Source organism: Aedes albopictus, chromosome 3 (genome assembly GCF_035046485.1).
Source record: "Aedes albopictus strain Foshan chromosome 3, AalbF5, whole genome shotgun sequence".
NCBI classification, from domain to species: Eukaryota; Metazoa; Arthropoda; class Insecta; order Diptera; family Culicidae; genus Aedes; species Aedes albopictus.
This window is the reverse complement of record NC_085138.1, coordinates 218,458,020-218,478,481: the sequence shown is the minus strand read 5'-3', so window position 1 is coordinate 218,478,481 and position 20,462 is coordinate 218,458,020. Positions and strand designations below refer to the sequence as shown.

Sequence of the window (20,462 nt, the reverse complement as noted above, 5' to 3'; positions counted from 1 at the left end):
AGTGAAACGTGGGTGAACGAAAGGATTGATGATAGTGTTGTAAATTTTTGTTTTGTTTTTATTCATGTGTATTTTAACAATTTGCCTATTCTACACTTCTATTGTTGTAAATGTCAGTGGATACCAGATTGTAAGAAATGATAGACGAACGGGAGGTGGTACATATTGTTGTACATATTGTTGTTTACGTAAAAAAGGATATCAAGCTGAAAATTTTGCGTAAATCTGTGTATGAAATAGGCAACACTGAGTTCATATTGATAGAACTTTTTATCAATGAGGAAACATTACTTCTAGGAGCTTTCTACAACCTTCCTGAGTTGGACTGTTCCATGCTACTTGATGCTTTGTTGTGTTAATATGGTATGGATTAAAATCAAATTTATTTTCTTGGGGGTTTTAATACTAATATGCTGAATACTAGTGCGCCTATGACCAAAAAAAACTCATCAGTACTTTAGAGACCCATGGTTTACACTGCATCGGTAAAAAAACCCACTTATTTCCACGAAAACGGGAATTCTCAGCTAGACCTTATTTTAACAAATGATCAATCAACAGTTCTTCGTTTTAATCAGATTGAGGCACCTGTTTTTTTCAAGACAAAATGAAATCAATTCTTATCAATACCGCGATTACAACAAAATTAATGCAAAAGACCTTCAAAATGGTGGATCGATAGAGCAGCCGAACTTAGATTTCAGTCCTAATGCGATTAATCAATCTTTTTCTATGAATTTTACAGAGTCAAGCTTTGCTTATACTCCATGTCAGCTTGAACATTGGAATGCGTTCAGTTTTCACGCTGTCGATAAAGCGATTGATATAAAATTCAATGCTGTGGGACAGGACGGTGTTTCCCTAAAGTTTTTAAAGCTGCCCAGGTAACCAATAAGCAGTTAACCCTAAAAGGGATACCTTCATGGCCTCAGTTTCGTCACCTCGCTGAGTGTGTTCTATCAAAGACGAGCTCTGAAAGGCGCCTGGGGTCCAATGGACCCCAGGAATCCCTTTTAGGGTTAAAATGGCATGAATTCGGCACTATATGCGCCTTTACAGCAGGTCATTGAATGCTAGTCTGCCGTATATGCGCCATTAGTGCTAATTAAATGCAGATTTTGGCCCGATATACGGCTGATTAAATGCTTATCCTGCCTACCCCCCAAATTGTTAAAAATAAAAACAAAATATTTCCCTTGCCCATTTCACGGCTTCTCTATCTCTTCTTTTTTCTCACTCTCCTGCTGTGGAACTTTTGAGGCTTGGGGCACGTCCTAAACTGCTGTTACTTTTTTTTTTGCTGCTTTCGGCCAAATCGGGATTCGATCCCTCAATCCTCGGGATGACGATGGTTCTGAACCGCGCTACAGGGTAATCAGTAGGTCGGCTCTAGAGGCACGTTCTCCTCCATTCGGGAAATTTGTGGGTAAACTTTAGATGATCAGATAAAGCGCGTTGGATTTGTGATCCATGTAAGGCATGAGTATTACACCGGCAGTTGCTTCGTTATGCTATGAGCTCAGCAGGTGCTGATAATAAAATCGATCATAGAAAATCAACCATGGGATTAATTTGCCAATGCATGTTTTCCCATTGATTTTATTCGTGGTTACCTATTATTGACTGGACATGCGAATGATGATGACTTCTACAGCCGTGGCACGTAAATTAGAAAGTAGAAATGTGTTGTGGTTTTAGCATCACTCATCTCTCTTAGCAGTTTCATGGCAATAAAGTAGCAGTTATGATGCCTGTTGACCAAAATATACCGTGCATTTGGAATGCTACAAAACTACTGACAGATTTTAAGTAGCATTTGAATTGGTAATAAAGGGCAGTTTAGCAGTCGAACTGCTATGATACGGCAGTTAGCAGGCCGAATGCAGATATAAAACAGAAATACGGCTTATTCAAATGCTTATTGGTTACCTCGGTGTTGTTGCCGCTAATTATTAAACCTGTGACCCATATTTTCAATTCGATTATTATGACCATTCGCAATTAATTCTGGAACATCAAAATTTCGCCAAATTTTTACACGTTTTGTTTCTTAGTGTAATGCTATTGTGATGTTTTTGACATATGAATTTTATTTTGACATGAGTTTTATCAGTTTTTGGGTGATGTAGGGAAAGCTTGTTTTTTATGGTAAGTATAATAAGTATAATTTTCCCTAAAATACAGAAACTGTCTGCAAGCAAGAATGAATGCTATTAATCTACAATATAACAATAATTCAGCTTGCAGACATACAGGGATGTACTTTTTTGGACATTTTTTATGAGTTTTGGACATCTAATGCAAAGAAATGTACATACATGTTGTGAAGATAATTAAGGATTAGGGGTGATACACAAATTATGTCACGCAAAAATCGATCATTTTCAACCCCCCCCCCCCCCCCCTCTCCCCTATGTCACACTTTTTATATGAGACCTTAAAATTGTTGTATGGTTCGTCACGTTATGCAAAAAGAAAGCGTGACGTAATTTGTGCATTGCCCCTTATTTGATAACTCAAAACACTCTCACGTTTATGTATCGCAATGACCACCTCCATCTGCTTGTGCTGCTAGAGTATACTGGAGGTATATCCTATCATATACACTTTGATAATTACAAAATTTCAATGTATTGTAAGTGATACACATAGGAGTTCAATCATAACATCAAATTTCACTGGTGTCCCAAAAAACACATCCTCAGAATCAAAAGTTTACAAAAAAATAAAGCATCAGATTATCTATTGGCGATCAAATGTGAGGTTAGATAACGCAAAATTTTCAACTTTGGAAGCAAAAATAACATATTTCTGGTCAATACATTGCATGACAGTTATGAGAATCTGCAATAATTTCACTTTTCTTCCATTTGTATCACTAGTAATTCAGTCTAGAATTCGCAATTCACTGTTTTAGAAAAGCGCCACCTGCGCAATTTTGCTTTGCGTTTGATCGTCGATCCGTCTTCTGCAATATTTTTCGTTGGAATGCAAGGAACATACAGGGGGTGGCCAAAATGTTTGGGATAGGCAACTTTTTTTCTCCCACAAAAAAATTCAACATGTTGTAACTTTTCATAGAGTGCATCAAAAAATCTCAAATTTTGACTGTTTATCAACATGTTATATGTGCATCATTGGTACAAATTTGGGCTCGATTGAATAATTTTTCGCGAAGTTAGAACCGTTCGGGTAAAACACTATTTTTTAGACAACTCATTTTTGAGCTGTCATATATCGGAAACAAGTGAACCGAATTGAATGAATTTTTCAACGTTTATCAACTGTATATCGATACTCAATACAACGTTATAAAATGTAATATTTTCCCACGGCGAATTAAGTTATATCGGGTTGACATTTTTACTCATATAGAGGAAAATAAGTCAAATTTGCAATACCACACAAAAATTACTAAATGTGTTCTTTCTTTAATCTTAATAGGCTCTAATATATCTGATTAAAGATAACTTGAGAACAGCAGTGGAAAATCTTTGGACATCAACACTAAAATTTATTGACATTGACTTAAAAAAATATTTTTTTTTCGAGAAAGATCCAAAAAGTGTCAATCCATGATAACTTTTTTCAACGTTCAAAAAGTATCTATGTTTTAATAGTTTGTGAAGCATTTGTATATAGTTAGTGTACGTTCAAAATTTCATTCAATTCGGTTCACTGGTTTCCGAGATATGACAGCTCGAAAATGAGTTGTCTAAAAAATAGTGTTTTACCCGAACGGTTCTAACTTCGCGAAAAATTATTCAATCGAGCCCAAATTTGTAGCAATGATGCACATATAACAGGTTGATAAACAGTCAAAATTTGTGATTTTTTGATGCACTCTATACTCTATGAAAAGTTATAGCATGTTTAACTTTTTTGTGAGAGAAAAAAAGTAGCCTATCCCAAACATTTTGGCCATCCCCTGTATGTGCTCAAGACACCAACATGATTTGACGTTAGTTTCTTTTGCAATCAATCATTTACTGTGTGCGCATAATTTAACACCAATGTGATTTTACTTTGAAAGTTATCATTACAAATGAGCACCATATGTACCACCTGTAATTAATACATTGAAAATTTGTAATTAATAATGTGTATATGATAGGATATACCTCCAGCAAGCTCTAGTACAAGCAGATGGAGGTGATCATTGGATACATACACGACGTGACGTGAGAGTGTTTTGAGTTATCAAATAATCTTTAATAATCTTCACAACATGTACATTTCTTCGCATTAGTTGAACAAAACTCATAAAAATAGTCCAAAAAAATACATCCCTGTATGTCTGCAAGCTGAATTATTGATATATTGTAGATTAATAGCATTTATTGCTTACAGATAGTTTTTGTAGTTCAGGAAAAAAATTACCCAATATACTAACAATAACAAATAAAATAGTTCCATATCGCCCTAAAATTGATAAAACTCATGTCAAAATTAAATTCAAATGTCAAAAACATCACAATAGCATACACCAAAACAACAAAAAGTGTGAAAATTTGGCGAAATTTTGATGTTCCATAAATAATTGCTAAGTGGATCTTTTTTTCTGTCATACCCAATTTTTAAGCAATTTCCCCAATCTAGTGCATTCATTGAAAGGTATATTTTATGATTATTGCATGTAGTTTTCATTAGAAACTGTAACCATTATATGGTGGATCTTTTTTTGTGCCGGTCACTGTACCTCCAGAGTGCTCATGATTTATGAGTGATGAGCAAAACGTATAATATCCTTTAGTGTGTTTTGTTATTGCGGTTGGTTCAAGCTTTCGAGTAGGATCGGAAGTCAGGGTGCCTCGTGAGAACACCACAAAACATCGATGATAACTATGGAGTGAATGCATGTTTTCTAAAGTGTTTGCGAGTATTTTCCAAAATTAATATTAAAACGAAGAAACGAATGCCGCAAAGCGGTAGCCTCTAAAAATAAAAAATTAAAAAAAAATATGAATTATTTTTTACCTGTTTTAGTAATATGTCAAGCATCAAAATGCAGCAGGTTAGATTATGCTCGGCATCAGTTGAAAATTCAGTATGTCTCGATATCGGTGCCTCATCATCGGAAATCGCAGACGTATTTCCCGAGTCATCTTCAACAACAGGAGCTAAAAGAGTAAACTTTATGAAATATGTGACAAAAAAACTTGCAGTCACATCCCGTACAGATAGAGCTTCTTCTGGGAGGCTGAAGTTCTTTATCACGCGCTATTTTCGAGCCACTGCCTTTCCCAATCTTATCAGTGTGGAACTCGGCCTGCATTCCGTGCTTCATTATGCGAACACCATCTCCAAACATTGCAAACAGCTGCGTCAGAGGTATCAAAATTTCAAGTTTCGTCAAATTCTGCAACCAGTGAAGGGCCTGCTGTTGGACCTTGGCGGTTGTTTTCTCAAAACGAATTGTTACGAAATTGTACATTGCCTTGGCATCAAATCCTAATGGTGACATGTCAGGATCTAGGATTTTGCTCAGCACAATCTTCAGTTCTGGTAGCTCCTTTTCCGGTACGTCGTTTGTGACGGCTTCCATCCAATGCGGCATCACGGTATCCCAAATTTGTTGGTTTATAATCTCGTATGGTATGAGACAAATCAGACGCTGTAGGCCTTCTTTGAGATGTGAAGTTCTAGAAGCGAGTGTATCCCAATGCCCTCCCACTCTGGAATATTCGGGTGGATGAGGGAGAAGACAGTCGATGAAATCTTTATAATGGCTATCACAAACATCCTTCAACCAGCCGCAAACGTGCTCCAGTTTGAGTTTTTCCAAAGTGCTCTCAGCTTGTCCGTCGTATGAGTACGCGGTTATATGGAACCAATGGAAAAGCATGGATAATAAACGCCCTAGAATTTCAATCGGGGTATCGGCAGTAGGTTTGCATCTGCCAACCAAAAGCCATATTCCGTATCGGCCCAGCAGTTGACGATCCTCTAAGGTTAGCGTGTCTTGTGTTCCATTTCCTGCACTACCCTTCGAATCACTAGAAGAATCTCTTCCAAAGTCCAAATTCAAGGGTTTTGCTTCTCGAAGAAGACTTATAACCGCTTCCACCATGTACGTTTGCATCTCAGCATCCATCATCATCATCGGCGGTAGACTGCGATGCACGATGTGATCAATTCCACGCCTACTGTTGTGTCGGTTGCCATGGCACTGAGAGCAGTATCGGATAGGGTGGTTACCGTTGTAACTAGCACACTCGCTTGAAAAACAAATCGACACCGCTGATTTATCGCTCGACCTGCAATTCTGTGAAATAGATTGGATGGAAGATAATCATTATAATGTCAAGATGATTACATTCCTAGTATGTTACCTTGTTTTCACATATCATTGACACTTGCTGCATCGGATGCAGTATATCTCCAAACGAAAGATCTGGATGGTCACGATGTATTTCATTAGCACATTCGATGCACAGATACAGCGGTGGGGGCGAATCAACGGCGTATAATATACTAATGCAATGATTGTAGCAAACCTTAACGGCTTCAGCATTGCCGGCATTAGGACATGATTCTCTTTGACAAACAAATGGTATCAAATTGTTGGTAAACTTGCATAATAATCCTTTGCGATCAAAAAGATTCGGATCAAACGCAGGCCAATAGTAGAATAGCAACTTAGCAGCAGAGGCTCGACTTGCTGAAGTACCGTATGCGATTACGCATAGTAGATCTTTTACAACGTTATGCTTGAGTCTCATCAAGGATTCCAGAAGCTGACAATGATGTGCAGGATTATTCGAATACTGAAATACTAACATTATAACAGCAGACACCGACTGGCACGCATGACATTCTTGGTCATCATCACTTTGGCGAGCTACAAAAGTTATAAATATTGATTATTATTCTAATACAAAAACATGTTTGTACTTACTGATCGTAAATGGTAATATGTAATAACATAGATAGTTTATTATATCTTGGTGCAACGATGGTGGAAGAACGGAAATACTGGATGCAGCTAGATAGGGAAGGTTATCAATCAAGTCCTTATCCAAAAAAGGTAGAATGCATCCCAGACATTGCAGCAGTGCTTTTCCAAATAAATTCAATCCGTTTTGGATACTGGAAGCTACGTCAAGCAGCATGGTGAGTGCATTGTATAGATTTTGATATTCCAGGTTTGGATAGCTGGACATCCTCGATTGATCGAGTGAAGGATCCTTGATCATTTCCAGAGGAGAGCATGGCACATCTTTTAGAACAGCTAGAAAGGAAATATAAAGATAAGTATCTACTCACTTACTTGATTTAAACTTTATTTTTATTCGTGAATTTTAACTTAGACTTGATTTAAACGTTTTTACTCTATTTCTAATGTTCATGATTATTTATTGCACTAGTTTACAAAAGAAAACAAAAGTAGTAAACTTATATTTTTAAGTGCTGATTTCGAGACGATGCTTCAAAAAAAAAAGTCGAAAAGTTTTTGAGGTTAAGTTAAAAATCGAGTTTTACAGTTTTTCAAAATATGAATTTTACTAAAATTCAAATATTTCGCATTGCAGTCAACCAATTTTCAACCTTTTTTATGAATAGATAGCTATTTCTAATATGTTTCGAACTTCTGAAAACAGTTTTTGCGTCAGATTGGTGGACGTCGAGATATTGGTAAGTAGGGTAAAAGCTCCCTTAGTGGAGGTATTACCAATAGTGGTGGTAGTGGCAATTTAGCACTATTTCGACCAAAAAGCTTGCAAATTACATTTTTAATAGATGTCAATATATAATTAATAACATTTATTCAGTTCTGTGTTTCACACTTTTTCAGACTTTTTATTTTGTGGTATTATCAATTTTATTCAATTATTTTACTACAAGGAGCTACAAATAGCTCCACTATTAGTACATTTACTACATGGAAATTTTTAGCAAAATTTTCAAAAAATTATAAACATTTGTATTTTTTTTTTCAATAACCAAAAAAAAACAACCTCATAGTGTTATTTATGTAATGAGTTGTAAATAGTTGATTTTTTCAGCACGAGGCTTGCCGAATTGGATAAATACGAAGAGTGTTGAAAAAATCGAGTTTTGCAACGAGCTTCATACAAAATTTTATGCAATGATTTTTTCATAATGCAACCCATTTGAGTTGCATAATATTAATAATGCAACTCAAATGAGTTGCATTATGAACATTATACAACCATTTTTCGTTATGCAACTCATTTCAGTTGCATAATGAACCAGTTCGGAAAAATGGCTATTATTATACTAAAATGAGTTATAGTTTATTGCATTGCTAACTGGACTGCGACAAAGTGCGGAATGCCAAATAAAAGTGCGATATTGCATCAAATCGTTCCGGTGTCTTCACCGCACTTATTCATCACGAGCTAATGAATAAGTGCGGTGAAGACACCGGAACGATCTGACGCAAAGTCGCACTTTTATTTGAGATTCCGCACTTCATCGTCGCACTTATAACCGCGCAATGCGCAATATAAAAAATATAAATTACACTAGTTTACAAAATAAAACGAAAGTCATGAACTTCAGTCAACGACCAAAATTTTTGAAGCATAATTTAGCGCTGATTTCGAAACCGTGCTTCAAAAAATTTGAAGCAGAACAGTTTTTAAGTTTTAGCTCAATATCGAGTCTTACAACTTTTTAAAATATGGTATTTAATAAAATTCAAATATCTTGCGTTTTGTTCAACAAATTTTAAATCTTTTTCCATTCATTAAAAGCTGAATATAATACCATTCGATCATTTTTATTCTTAATCACTTAATTTAATTTACAGCTCTATTGCCCAGTGGGGCACTACGTGAGCAATTTCAATTGACAGCTGCACTTACATTTTGTACAGCGCCTAGATTCTATTCTACTTTATCGAACTGGTTGCCTTTCTGCTGCTTTCACTTTTTTTCTACTTTATACCTAGTAGAATGATGAGCACAAGGATGATGATGGATGGCCATTGTTCTTTTCCAGTCCGATTGGGGGTCCATTATGAGTAGCAGTTCGCCGATGTCCAGGTATCCGGGTCCGTTTGAGCCATGGGGCTCAGAAGAGGGTTAAGTGTCAGTTGCTCTAGGGGGAAAAGCAACTGACGAAAAGTTGCAAGTGTCGGGGCTGGGAATCAAACCCATGACCATCCGCATATGAAGCGAACGTGAGACCAACTACGCCACGGGCCCCGGCAGCCATTCGATCATCTGAACGCAGGTATTGTGTCAGATTGATGAAATTCAAGATATTGACGAGTTTTGGGGACAATCTCCTTAAATTTTAGCAAAATTTCCAAAAATATATGAAGAAATGTATTTTTTCAATAAGAAAAAAAAACAATTAAAAAAATCTTTCTCAACGATTATTTGACATATCATATGTAGGCGAAATACAGTAAAAAATTCAGCTCAATCGGAGCATTGATTACGAAGAATGAGATGTTTGAAGTGAGCGATTTTGCTTAAAAGTTAAACAAAAATCGATTACAAATCATCAACCTTGTATGGAAAGTCGAAAAATTTCCGCTCTACTGTATTTTTTTTCCTTTGCGTTTTCGAACTCAGGGCATGATTCTACACCAAAAACAATCATCAGCTTACCGAGTTCAAAAATGCTGTAAACTAGTGTTATGATACTGAATTGCATAAAATGTTTTCTCAACGTACTATCTGCACTATAAAATATAAGATGTAAGTGAATTGCAGTAAAAAATCAGCTCAATCGGTGCATTGGTAACGGAGAATAAGCAACAATGCTTAAGCCCCGAGTGATTCAGTGATGGAAAACAGTGAGGAATGCAGCTGAGTAAACACAAACGCAAAGCTATCCTACTCGTGAACAACAGAAGCCAGAATATATTCGCACTGCCTTCACTCGCGAGCTAACGAAGCTGGTCGCACTCGTGATTGATTCGCGAAGCAGCTCTGAACATTTTTCAATTTTGCGAAAAAACGAATTTACACGGCCGACAGATTAACTTTTCAGGAACAATAAAGCACAAAACACTGCTATCTGATGGATAATTACTTGTTTTGCTATTAAAATCGCACTAAAATGCAATTCCCGCATCTCCACTTGTTCTTCGCGAATAAAAATTCATGAGTGTTTTTGTTTTTGTTTTGCTTCATACTCGTGAAGCAAGCGGGTGTGAATAAACTCACATGCGGCTTACTCTCGACACCGTGAGTAAACCGTTTGTTGCTTTTACACTCGCGAGTTGATTCACGATGAGAGTGTTTCCATCTCTGCGAGTGATTGCGTTGTTGTATTTTGTACAACACGTTGAAAAAATCTCGCTTTTTGTACTCAGCATTAACGCGGTGGTTGCCAACCACGCGAATAACAGAAGGTTAAAAATAGAACAAAATCGATTTCATATCATCGAAAAAAAATCTACTATATTTTTTTTTTGCTTCGCGTTTCCGAACTCAGGGCATGATTCTACACTAAAAATGCATCACCGAGTTTAAAAATACTGCATACTAGTGTTATCACATACCTACTCGCCACTCTTGCGTTACATTTCACATTAATAAATCGTGAAAATTCTAAATTCTGGAGCAACATTTGAAAAGGGCCCAAGAGGTCTTGTATCTTTTTTCGAAAACGTTCCGTAGGGCCTAACAGCAGCCTGCCCACGCAAATGAACACCATTATCCGAAAGATCGATGTTTGCTCTATCTTATAACGGTCTAAGTTTTTGTGAATAAGCTGATGGGGGCACAGGAGCGACGTGTGAAATCATTGTTTAACCAATGCTTGTATGCCCTTTTCAATTGTTGCTCCAGAAGTATTGGGTTTATGTGAGCTGGATTGTACTACTTTTCCCCGAAAGTCAGTTCTCCGAATCCGTTTTCTCGAGAAAAATATACATTACATTCTTATTCGAAATGATCACTTGCCACAAAATGTTCGTGATCCTGGGGACTAGGTTGTCCAAAAAGTTAACCGATCATAATTAGGGTCAATTTGGCTCTAGAAAGAAAGAGCAGCAATGGAAAGAAGTAGTCATATTACCATTGTTTCAGCAGTTCTGAGGAGCAATAACACATGAAATAAAGAATAATTTGATTCGGGGAAATTGGTCATTCTAGGAAAAGTGCCATTCACGGAAACGAAATTCGGGGGAAAAGTAGCACAACCGTGAGCTGAACTATGGCATGGCTTAGAAAATAATGATATGCTCATAGCTCACTTACGGTCGATTTCTTCACCTACGCTCAACTAGAGATTTACTGCTAGCTTATGGTCCAAGCAGAGGTGAAGAAACTGGCACTCAAAGTCCATCGCGGCAAGATCGAATATACCATTAGGTATCAGGTATCAGTAGGTCGGCTCCAGAGGCACGTTCTCATCCATTTGGGAAATTTATGCCATCGCCATGAACACGAGCCTATTCATCATTTACCTGAGGGAGAAGGGAAGTAAAAAAAGATGGGACAGGAGAAAGGACAATTAAGGGAATAGGATCATTATACACGCATAAGCGTACCACAATAGGTTCACAGAGCGTCCTGAAAAGTGCACTGTAATAACGCATAAGGGTTCATTCAAATATTACGTAGCGCAAAATTTGACCATTTTAGACCCCCTCCCTCCCCCACGTAACAACTTTTGTAGCGTTACGTAATATTTGAATGAACCCTAAGCGCACCGCAATGGGTTCAAACAGCGCCCTGAAAAGAGACTATAATAGGGTATTAGTTCCCTTCTTAAGCATGTGGCTCCCATTTTCATCCTACGAAAAACAAAGGATTGAAGCGTTGTTTGTTTTGTTTATTTTTTTTTATTTTTGTTACAAGTGAGCACGCATGTAAACAAAAAGAACGGAATCAATCGGTGCCGTAATCGATTTTTTTTCGAATAGGATGAATATGGGAGCTTGAGATTACTGATGGCAGGCATACCCTAATTACGCATAATGCGTAAAGAGAGCCTCCCTATAGCTCTGTACCACAGCGGATCAAGAATATCAGAACGTCCTGAAGATTCAGGTTTCTGAAGCCAGTTTCACTTAATAAGTTTTTACCGAGTACTCGGAACAAAAACTGGACAGTTACACTACTGGATAGTTACATACTGTTTTGGTCAGCTTCCATTTGTGTAAAAAAAATGATCATTTTTCAGACTGATTATTGTTTTTAAAGGAAATTTATTACATATTGCATATTACACCTCAAATTGATAGTTGATAGTAAAATACACTATTTTTAGTATGCCTAAAAAGTGTGATAAAAGTGAAGAATTGCTTCGTATCGTCTCGCCGTTTTGGGTGCACTTATTTTTTGATTTACAAGAAATAAATGCACCGAAGACCAAAACACGATCAGACGTAGTCCTGCGCTGCAATCACACATTGAAGGTGTGTTCACACTATTATGTCAGTCCAATGTGGGGTGCAGTCAGCAATAAAATGAGCCAAATTAATTGAAATGAACTACCGGAAATACAATATGGCTGCCCAATAAAATTGACCGTCAATGAGACAGCTTGCATTTTTCAAATATTTGCTTATTTGCTCTTAGAAATTTAATACTTACTTAAAAGTGTTTGCGAGAAATATTTGATAGTATTTGCTATATCCGAACCAGATGGAGTTGGAATCTGATTGCTAAGCAGCCGTACATGATATTCATGTAGACATCGCAATTTGGCTTGAACTGAAAGAAAAAGAACAGATTACGTATTAAGTTTCTTTTTTCACTAGTATCCATATTAACGGGGCCCTACATGCAGCTCCTCTGGTGCCCATATTGACGAGCTGTACTCTAAAACTTCCCGTCATTTGTTATATCCTTTTTGTTGGACTACTTGATACCATTCGTCTTAATTTTCTCCGAACCAAGAACCTTATGTAACCCTTCACAACACACCCATTTTATTAGACGCCTAATACACTAAGCACAGACGACAACTGCTAAGTTTCTTTACCCACAAATAAGCTAATGAAAGCTGTTCTTGACTTTCGTTGCAAACTTTCTTGCATAAATCCCGTTTTACACTATTTAAAGACTATTTTTCCTACGCGACGACGTCCTCCAGTCATTCAAGATGGCTGATGAGATGAAAAATCAATAATTCGCAGTGTTGAACATTTCGCTATGCATACTCCAGCATGAGGAAATCTGGTGGAAAGTGGAGCGTAGATGAGGGAAATCTTCCACAGCTGACACGCTGTGTGCTAGTAAACGTACACCGTCTTTCCCCATCAGCTGGTGTGGCGGCGGCGTGCCGATAGTATGAACTGGATGTAAACAAGTGCACACATACGTGGAGAAGCACGTGGCTTGCTTCTATACATATGTATATAGGATGGTGCGTATTTACTGGAGATTGTTTTGTATACTGTTGGTATGATATACCACTATTACAACAGTATCGTTAGGACAAGCAAATGAAAATTTTTGCTTTAATAATCTAAACATATTGCATATTTTAAGTAGACCTCAAATCTGTGCCTTTACATGAAATGTATCTAAAATACGAAGTAAATAATCAGGATCTCCTTATATTGAAATTTTAAAAAATTCCTTGTTATAATATAGAGGTGTTTTTACTTTTTGACCTACTTCGGCCGTAAAGCGGAAAAAGCAAGTCGTGTTAAGTGGTTGCAAAACTGAGTGGACTTGAGCTGCGGATAACAGGGTGGGTACAAATCTACTTCGTCATATGCGCTACCAAACAAACATTTTTGCTGTACAAGAGTGGAACAAACCAGTCTTAAGCAAACTATAGCTTAAGAAACTGTTATTCAGCTAGTTCTAGCTAGCGTATGTTTTGTATTGCGCATTTAGTTCACCACTGGATTGCGCACTCAGTCTTCATAAAGGGTGAGTCGATAATTATTGTGCCATTTTCATTGATTGATTTGTCTTTATTAGAGAGACTTTCAGCGTGCCATTTTCAGACTAACGTAACTTTTTTCTTACTTCACCAAAATCAACCAAATTTTGCACAGTTCCTCCTTATAGTCTATGTTTTACATATAATGAATTGAGAAGTTATCAGTGACATTCCGGTCGAAAAAGAATAAATTTAGTTAACAGTTCTAAAAAAGATGTTGTACAATCACATACTAAAATCAAAAATCATGGTATCGCGCCTTGGAACAATTAATGATTATACATTATCGGATCATGTTAATGTTCATCAATAGGCTTCAGGAACGGTTGTCAGTGAAACATAAGCTTAAAGCTGGGTGAAAACCAGGCACGAAGCACATAAACTAACCAGAGAGCTTCAATTATTTGTTTCAAGTGGAGCCTGAACATGTCCACATGGAGGGCGTTAATTGAAAATGTCGTGAATTTCACTAAAACGCATCCTAAATTTGAACCTATACCAAAAAGTTGAAATACATACATATACTGAACTACTGTGAAAATTTGGTTTCATTTCGTTAACTGTAGACAATTTGCGAATCAGTTGAAGGTAGGGTGGCACAATAATTAACGACTCACCCTTTAAGTGCGAAAACGTTAATAAAAGTGCGCGGTTGCATCAAATTTAGTTGATGTCTACGGCGCACTATTTTTTTTATTTATGCTAAATAAGTACTCTGAAGATACCTAGTTGATTTGTTGCAATCGTGTACTTTTATTTACGTTTTGGCACTCTTGAAAGCTTGTGCGATAGTCCAGTGGAGAACTAAATGCGGATTGAGAAGAATTTGAACAACTGTTCGGTCACCTACGATTAAATAAAAATGTTTGACCATACAATTAGTGTCACCTAGAAAGTGTGAAATTGAATTCTGTTTGTGCCCGAAATAGACGTAGACTAGACGGAAACAGACTTCGGGGGACAATTATTCATTCTTATTATTTCAAGTTAGTTTAAGGAAATTAAGGTACCCCGGAGCAAATGGGACCTAAAAAAAGTGCTAATTTGGTTTTGTCATGCCAATAAATTTGAAACACACAAAATTTAGCAATTCCAATGATTCTAAACGAAATTGTTGGTATATTTCTTCGTATTAATGGGCATTAAAACTATTTCATTTTTTTTACATTCTATAATGCATATAATGAAAAGTGTAACAGATCTTCATTAACTCCGTTACACGGGCAAAGTGGGACCTATTCGAAATGTTTGTAAAAATGACTTAATATAATTGCTGGTAGAATAAATTAAAAATATCTTATACGAATAACTATGTTTAAAGAATTATGTTGAAAGAATATTGTGATATCGTGCATAAATTACGTAACACATATATTGTATTCGTTCAATACATGGCCTATAGTATACTTGCCTAATTTCACCTTTTATAAAATTTTCCCACTTGTTCGCTACCTAGCGAATACTTTCATATCTATCATTTCATTATCCACTTTGATCTCTACTCCCTTATACTATGAGTAGAAAAAGACCGATATAGCCATAAATTCATCAAGTTATTAATAGAATACGGTCGATAAATCAAAATATGATATAAAAAGTTTGGCTTAAAAAGAAAAGTGTTCTATCCAATAAGATCGAAACGGAGTGCGAATTCCGAAAAAGCTACTGATCGATAGAACTTGTGATGAAAACAGAACAATACATAGGCAGTCGGGTGCCTGAAACTTTTGCCAGTCTTGGTAAGGTGGTATGAACTACCAACCAAGCAGATCTGTTCAATACCCCGGACAGACATGTGATACGACTGTGATTCCTGTACAACGGTACGCAGTGTCAAGAAAATTTTAACAAGACTGACTTGAACTGAGAGAATTTTCAGTATGGCACTCATTTCAAGCGCAATTGTACAGTGATTCTTGTATCACATGTGTGTCATAAGTATAAAAGCACAGGTCGTCGTACGGCAGAAGTTTCACGCATTCGAAGTATTCGTTCAATACATGGCCTACTTGCCTAATTTCACCTTCTATAAAATGTTCACACTTGTTCGCTACCTAGCGAATACTTTCATATTTATCATTTCATTATCCACTTTGATCTTTACTCCCTTATACTATGAGTAGAAAAGACCGATATAGCCATAAATTCATTAAGTTAGTAACACATACAGGGGATGGCCAAAATGTTTGGGATAGGCAACTTTTTTTCTCCCACAAAAATATTCAACATGCTGTAACTTTTCATAGAGTGCAACAAAAAATCTCAAATTTTGACTGTTTGTCAACCTATTATATGTGCATCATTGGTACAAATTTGGGCTCGATTGATTAATTTTTCGCAAAGTTAGAACCGTTCGGGTAAAACACTAGTTTTTAGACAACTATTTTTTGAACTGTCATATCTCTTAAACCAGTGAACCGAATTGAATGAATTTTTTAACGTTTATCAACAATATATTGATACTTAATAAGACGTTATAAATTGTAATATTTTCTCACGGCGAATTAAGTTATACCGGGTTGAAATTTTTACCCACATAGAGGAAAATAAGTAAAATTTGTAATACCACATAAAAATTACTAACTGTGTTATTCCTTCAATCTAAATAGGCTCTAATATATCTGATTAGCGATTATTTCAGAACAGAAGTGGCAAATCTTTGGATGTCAACACTAAAATTTATTGACATTGATGTAAAAATATTACATTTTTTCGAGAAAAATCCAAAAAGAGTCAATCCATGATAACTTTTTTCAGCGTTTTAAAAGTACCAATGTTTTAATAGTTTGTGAAGCATTTACACATTGTTAGTGTACGTTCAAAATTTCATTCAGTTCGGTTCACTGGTTTCTGAGATATGACAGCTCAAAAATGAGTTGTTTAAAAAAAGGTGTTCTACCCGAACGGTTCTAACTTTGCGAATTATTAATCAATCGGGCCCAAATATGTACCAATGATGCACATATAATAGGTTGACAAACAGTCAAAATTTGAGATTTTTTTATGCGCTCTATAAAAAGTTATAGCATGTTGAACTTTTTAGTGAGAGAAAAAAAAGTTGCCTATCCCAAACATTTTGGCCATCCCCTGTATAATAACGAATTACTGACAAAACGTTGATTTAACTCTAGCAGCTCGTGCAAGACAAATTGATTTTTTTTGTATAAAAAGCGCCATTAAGTTAAATGACGAAAAAATTCAAAACATTGCTATTAATATTACATAGTAGGCACAGACAAACAGACATCTCACTCTACTCACTTCCCATCGTTTCACTTTTTAACGGATTATTCAAATATTCCGTAGTTCGTAAATCGCTCGCTCATGGTGCTCGCATCGTTTTTGCTCCTGTTTGACGTTTGCTCACTACCGCCATCTACTCAGTAGATTTGCGTACCACAGCATAATTAGCATTGGGCAATTATGTTTTCGTGACGATGATTTTTATCGCATTTTCTTCCAAGTGACACGTCTGTTTGTCTGTGTAGTAGGTGAATCTCTCCAATAGATCTTACAGATGTTATGGTTTTCCTTACATTATTTTACGACCATTAAATAAATATTTTTTAAATCGTGAATTTTAAATACGTATTTTTTTCATACTTTATGGCCGGTTCCTTAGTACTCAGAAATACTCATTGTCATTATGCAACGAAAAACGAAAAAAAAGAATTGGCTTAGAAAAAAATATGAATAATAGATGGTTTCAAAAAAATATGTTTTACTCCAGATTTTAACAATTTAAACAATAGCTTCATCATCAAAATATAAGTAACTAGCTGACCCTACGTGGCTAGCCACGTTTTCGCAATTCCGAAAATTGTCTTAATGGCTTAATGTTAAAAAGTTTGATTTGCGTTTTAAGTTTATCTTCAACTTAATTCAGAAACTGTATTTATTCCTCTTAAGTGTTCTAGAATATCCTACTACCTCCTTCGTCTTTGTCTGGCAGGTTCGTCCGAATTCAATGCGCTATTTTTCGTGGTAAATATTCGAGCATGTTATTGGTTTGATTCCTACGAAGAATGTTTGGGAATGTTCATGAATCTTTGATTTTATCTTCTGATTCTCACAGGAATATTCCTCAAATTTATTCGTATTCGGAACAAATAGCTTCTAAATATTCCATTCTTTTTTAAAACTATTTGGTGATTGTATTTTTATTCTTCTAAGAATGTTTAGAAATATTTCATCTTCTTCTCCCAGGAGAGCTCCAAAAATTTCTTAAAAGTCTGAAAAAGAAGTTCAAGAACATTCATTTTATATGTCTTTTCATTCCTTCGAAATATATCCTAGAATATCTTCTTTTCCTTGCTTTGGAATGTTCGGAAATTATGAAAAGAAAGCATATTTAATTAATTCCTCCGAAGAATGTTCTAGAATATTCTAGAAACTTGTTTTTCATCTTCTTGGCAAACTCCAGAAGTTTTTTGTTAAAGGGTGATACGGTCAAAATTTAGTCACACATTTTTTTTCATAACTTTAGACTGCGTACACCAAAACAGCTGAATTTTGGACCAGTAATGCTACATTATATGTAGCTTATACCATAAAATTTTCATCAAAATCGATTGAGTATTGGTTGATATATAGACAAAACCATCGACCTACCTTTTTAAAATTTTGTACAAAGGCGCTCCATAGTAAATTTTCGGAAATTTAAGGTCAATAAAGCACAATTTTGATTATAGAACTACCAATACTGCTCCGATTTTTATCAAAATTTTACAGTATATTACTATTATGAAAATACGTTCTTAGTAAAATTTTGAGCCATTTTGTATGAAAACTTTCAAAGTTGTAGCAGTTTGAATATGAAAAAAACTGACCGGGTGCCGCTTAAGCAAATAAAACTTTGTAACGGCTGGATCAAATTGAATGAAATTTTTACACAACATTTTAATATGCATACTACACATACAAAAAAATTTTCATTGAAATCGGTTAAGTATCTCTGGCTCTATAAATAAAACAGTAAAAATGTATGAATCCTCTTTGCACAAAATTTTAAAATTGCGGATCTCAGGGTTCAACAATATCTCCGCAAATACTAGACCGATTTCGATGAAAATTTTATGGTACAAGCTACATATAATGTACCATTACTGATCCAAAAATCAGCTGTTTTGGTGTACGCAATCTAAAGTTATGAAAAAAATTGTGTGACCAAAATTTGACTTGACTCGACAAAATTTGACAAAATTTGACCACCTAAACAAATATAACTTTGTAACGGCTGAATCAAATTGAATGAAAGTTTTACATAACATTTTGATATGTATACTTTACACACAGAAAAATTTTCATTGGAATTGGTTCAGGATTTCTGGCTCTATAAAAAAAAGAGTAAAAATGTGTTCTTATTTTTTAATCCACTTTGTACAAAATTTTAAAATTGCAGTTTTCAGGATTCACAATATCTCCGCAAATACCAAACCGATTTTGATGAAAATTTTATGGTATAAGCTACATATAATGTACCAATAATGGTCAAAAAATCAGCTGTTTTGGTGTACGCAGTCTCAAGTTATGAAACAAATTGTGTGACCAAATTTTGACCGTATCACCCTTTATCTAATCGAATATTCCATTATGCTTGGAAACCTCTCAAACATTTGTAAAAAAAAGAAAAATCTCGAGCACTCGTGGAAAGTTCTGGAACAGTTTTTAAAACGTCATCTTCCTTCCTATTTTTTTTTTGCTTTTTCGTCTCCTTATTCTGTTTTCTCTAGTTCATACAATGCTATTTCCACCGTACCACTATACATGAAATATATCAGAGAAACTTTGCTGAGTGTGACGGGAGGACAGATAGACAACGCCGGGTTTTATTTCACGCAGCCCTATTTTGATGCTCTTGTTTTTGATCTTCTAACATAAATTAAGAAAAAATTTATCCATCAAGGAGATTCTTGAAACTTCTAGAATAACAATTGAGAAAGCTTCTCCTCAGAAGCCAGTGTATCAATAAACATGTGAAACATTTCACTCAGCATTGGCCTTATCAGAAGCGCCAGAATTTATTCTATCATGTACATATTTTTTAACCATAGCCAACTGTTGAAGGGTTTTTGTTCATTGAATGCGTGAATGTTCTAGAAATCGAAAACGCCTGAAAGTATACTTCCAAGTACACACCTCGAAAATTTACGAAGTTTTATACTCCAGAACATTACAGAACGTTTTTTTTTATCTGAAACTTGCAGTAACTTCCAGATAGTTCTCGGAAGTGTTAAGCATTTTGATGTTCCAGAACATTCCAGAATGTTCATCTTATTATTATATCTGAAGAGTCCAATAACTTCCAGAAAGTACTCGAAATCTCAAAAGTTTGATATAGCTATGGTGAAACATTTCAATGAAACATTTCAAAGCGTTACGGACAGACAGACAGACAACGCTGGGATTTTATATATATGATGAAGTAATAATCAATAATAATAATAATAATCAATAATCAACGATTGATTAATTAAAATGCCGATTTTTACTTCACGTTTGTGTAAATTTCAACTTAGGCTGAAGAAAGTGAAATCAAACTATAAAATTGTGTTTGTTTACTCTCATTGGTCTCACTTGCCCCAGATGCTGAAATGCATTGGGGCAAATGAAACCAGTTAACTAGAGGTAATAAA

General features: G+C 35.6%; 1 protein-coding gene across 5 annotated transcripts in view; it reads right to left on the bottom strand.

Moving 5' to 3' along the window:
- The window catches only part of LOC134291312 (protein unc-79 homolog), a 37,480-nt gene extending 24,386 nt beyond the window's left edge, over nucleotides 1-13,094 (bottom strand). The window contains exons 1-6 of one of the 5 annotated variants that reach the window (XM_062858903.1): nucleotides 12,705-13,094; nucleotides 12,525-12,644; nucleotides 6,899-7,231; nucleotides 6,333-6,841; nucleotides 5,179-6,265; nucleotides 4,978-5,120 (exon numbers count right to left, since the gene is read on the bottom strand). In XM_062858903.1, coding sequence (XP_062714887.1) covers nucleotides 4,978-5,120; nucleotides 5,179-6,265; nucleotides 6,333-6,841; nucleotides 6,899-7,196 — 2,037 coding nt within the window. In that variant the 5' untranslated portion in view covers nucleotides 7,197-7,231; nucleotides 12,525-12,644; nucleotides 12,705-13,094. The remainder of the gene's footprint in view (nucleotides 1-4,977; nucleotides 5,121-5,178; nucleotides 6,266-6,332; nucleotides 6,842-6,898; nucleotides 7,232-12,524; nucleotides 12,645-12,704) is intronic. The other 4 variants (XM_062858899.1, XM_062858900.1, XM_062858901.1 and 1 more) reach the window with 4 other exon arrangements.
- Between the last annotated feature and the right edge of the window lie 7,368 nt (nucleotides 13,095-20,462).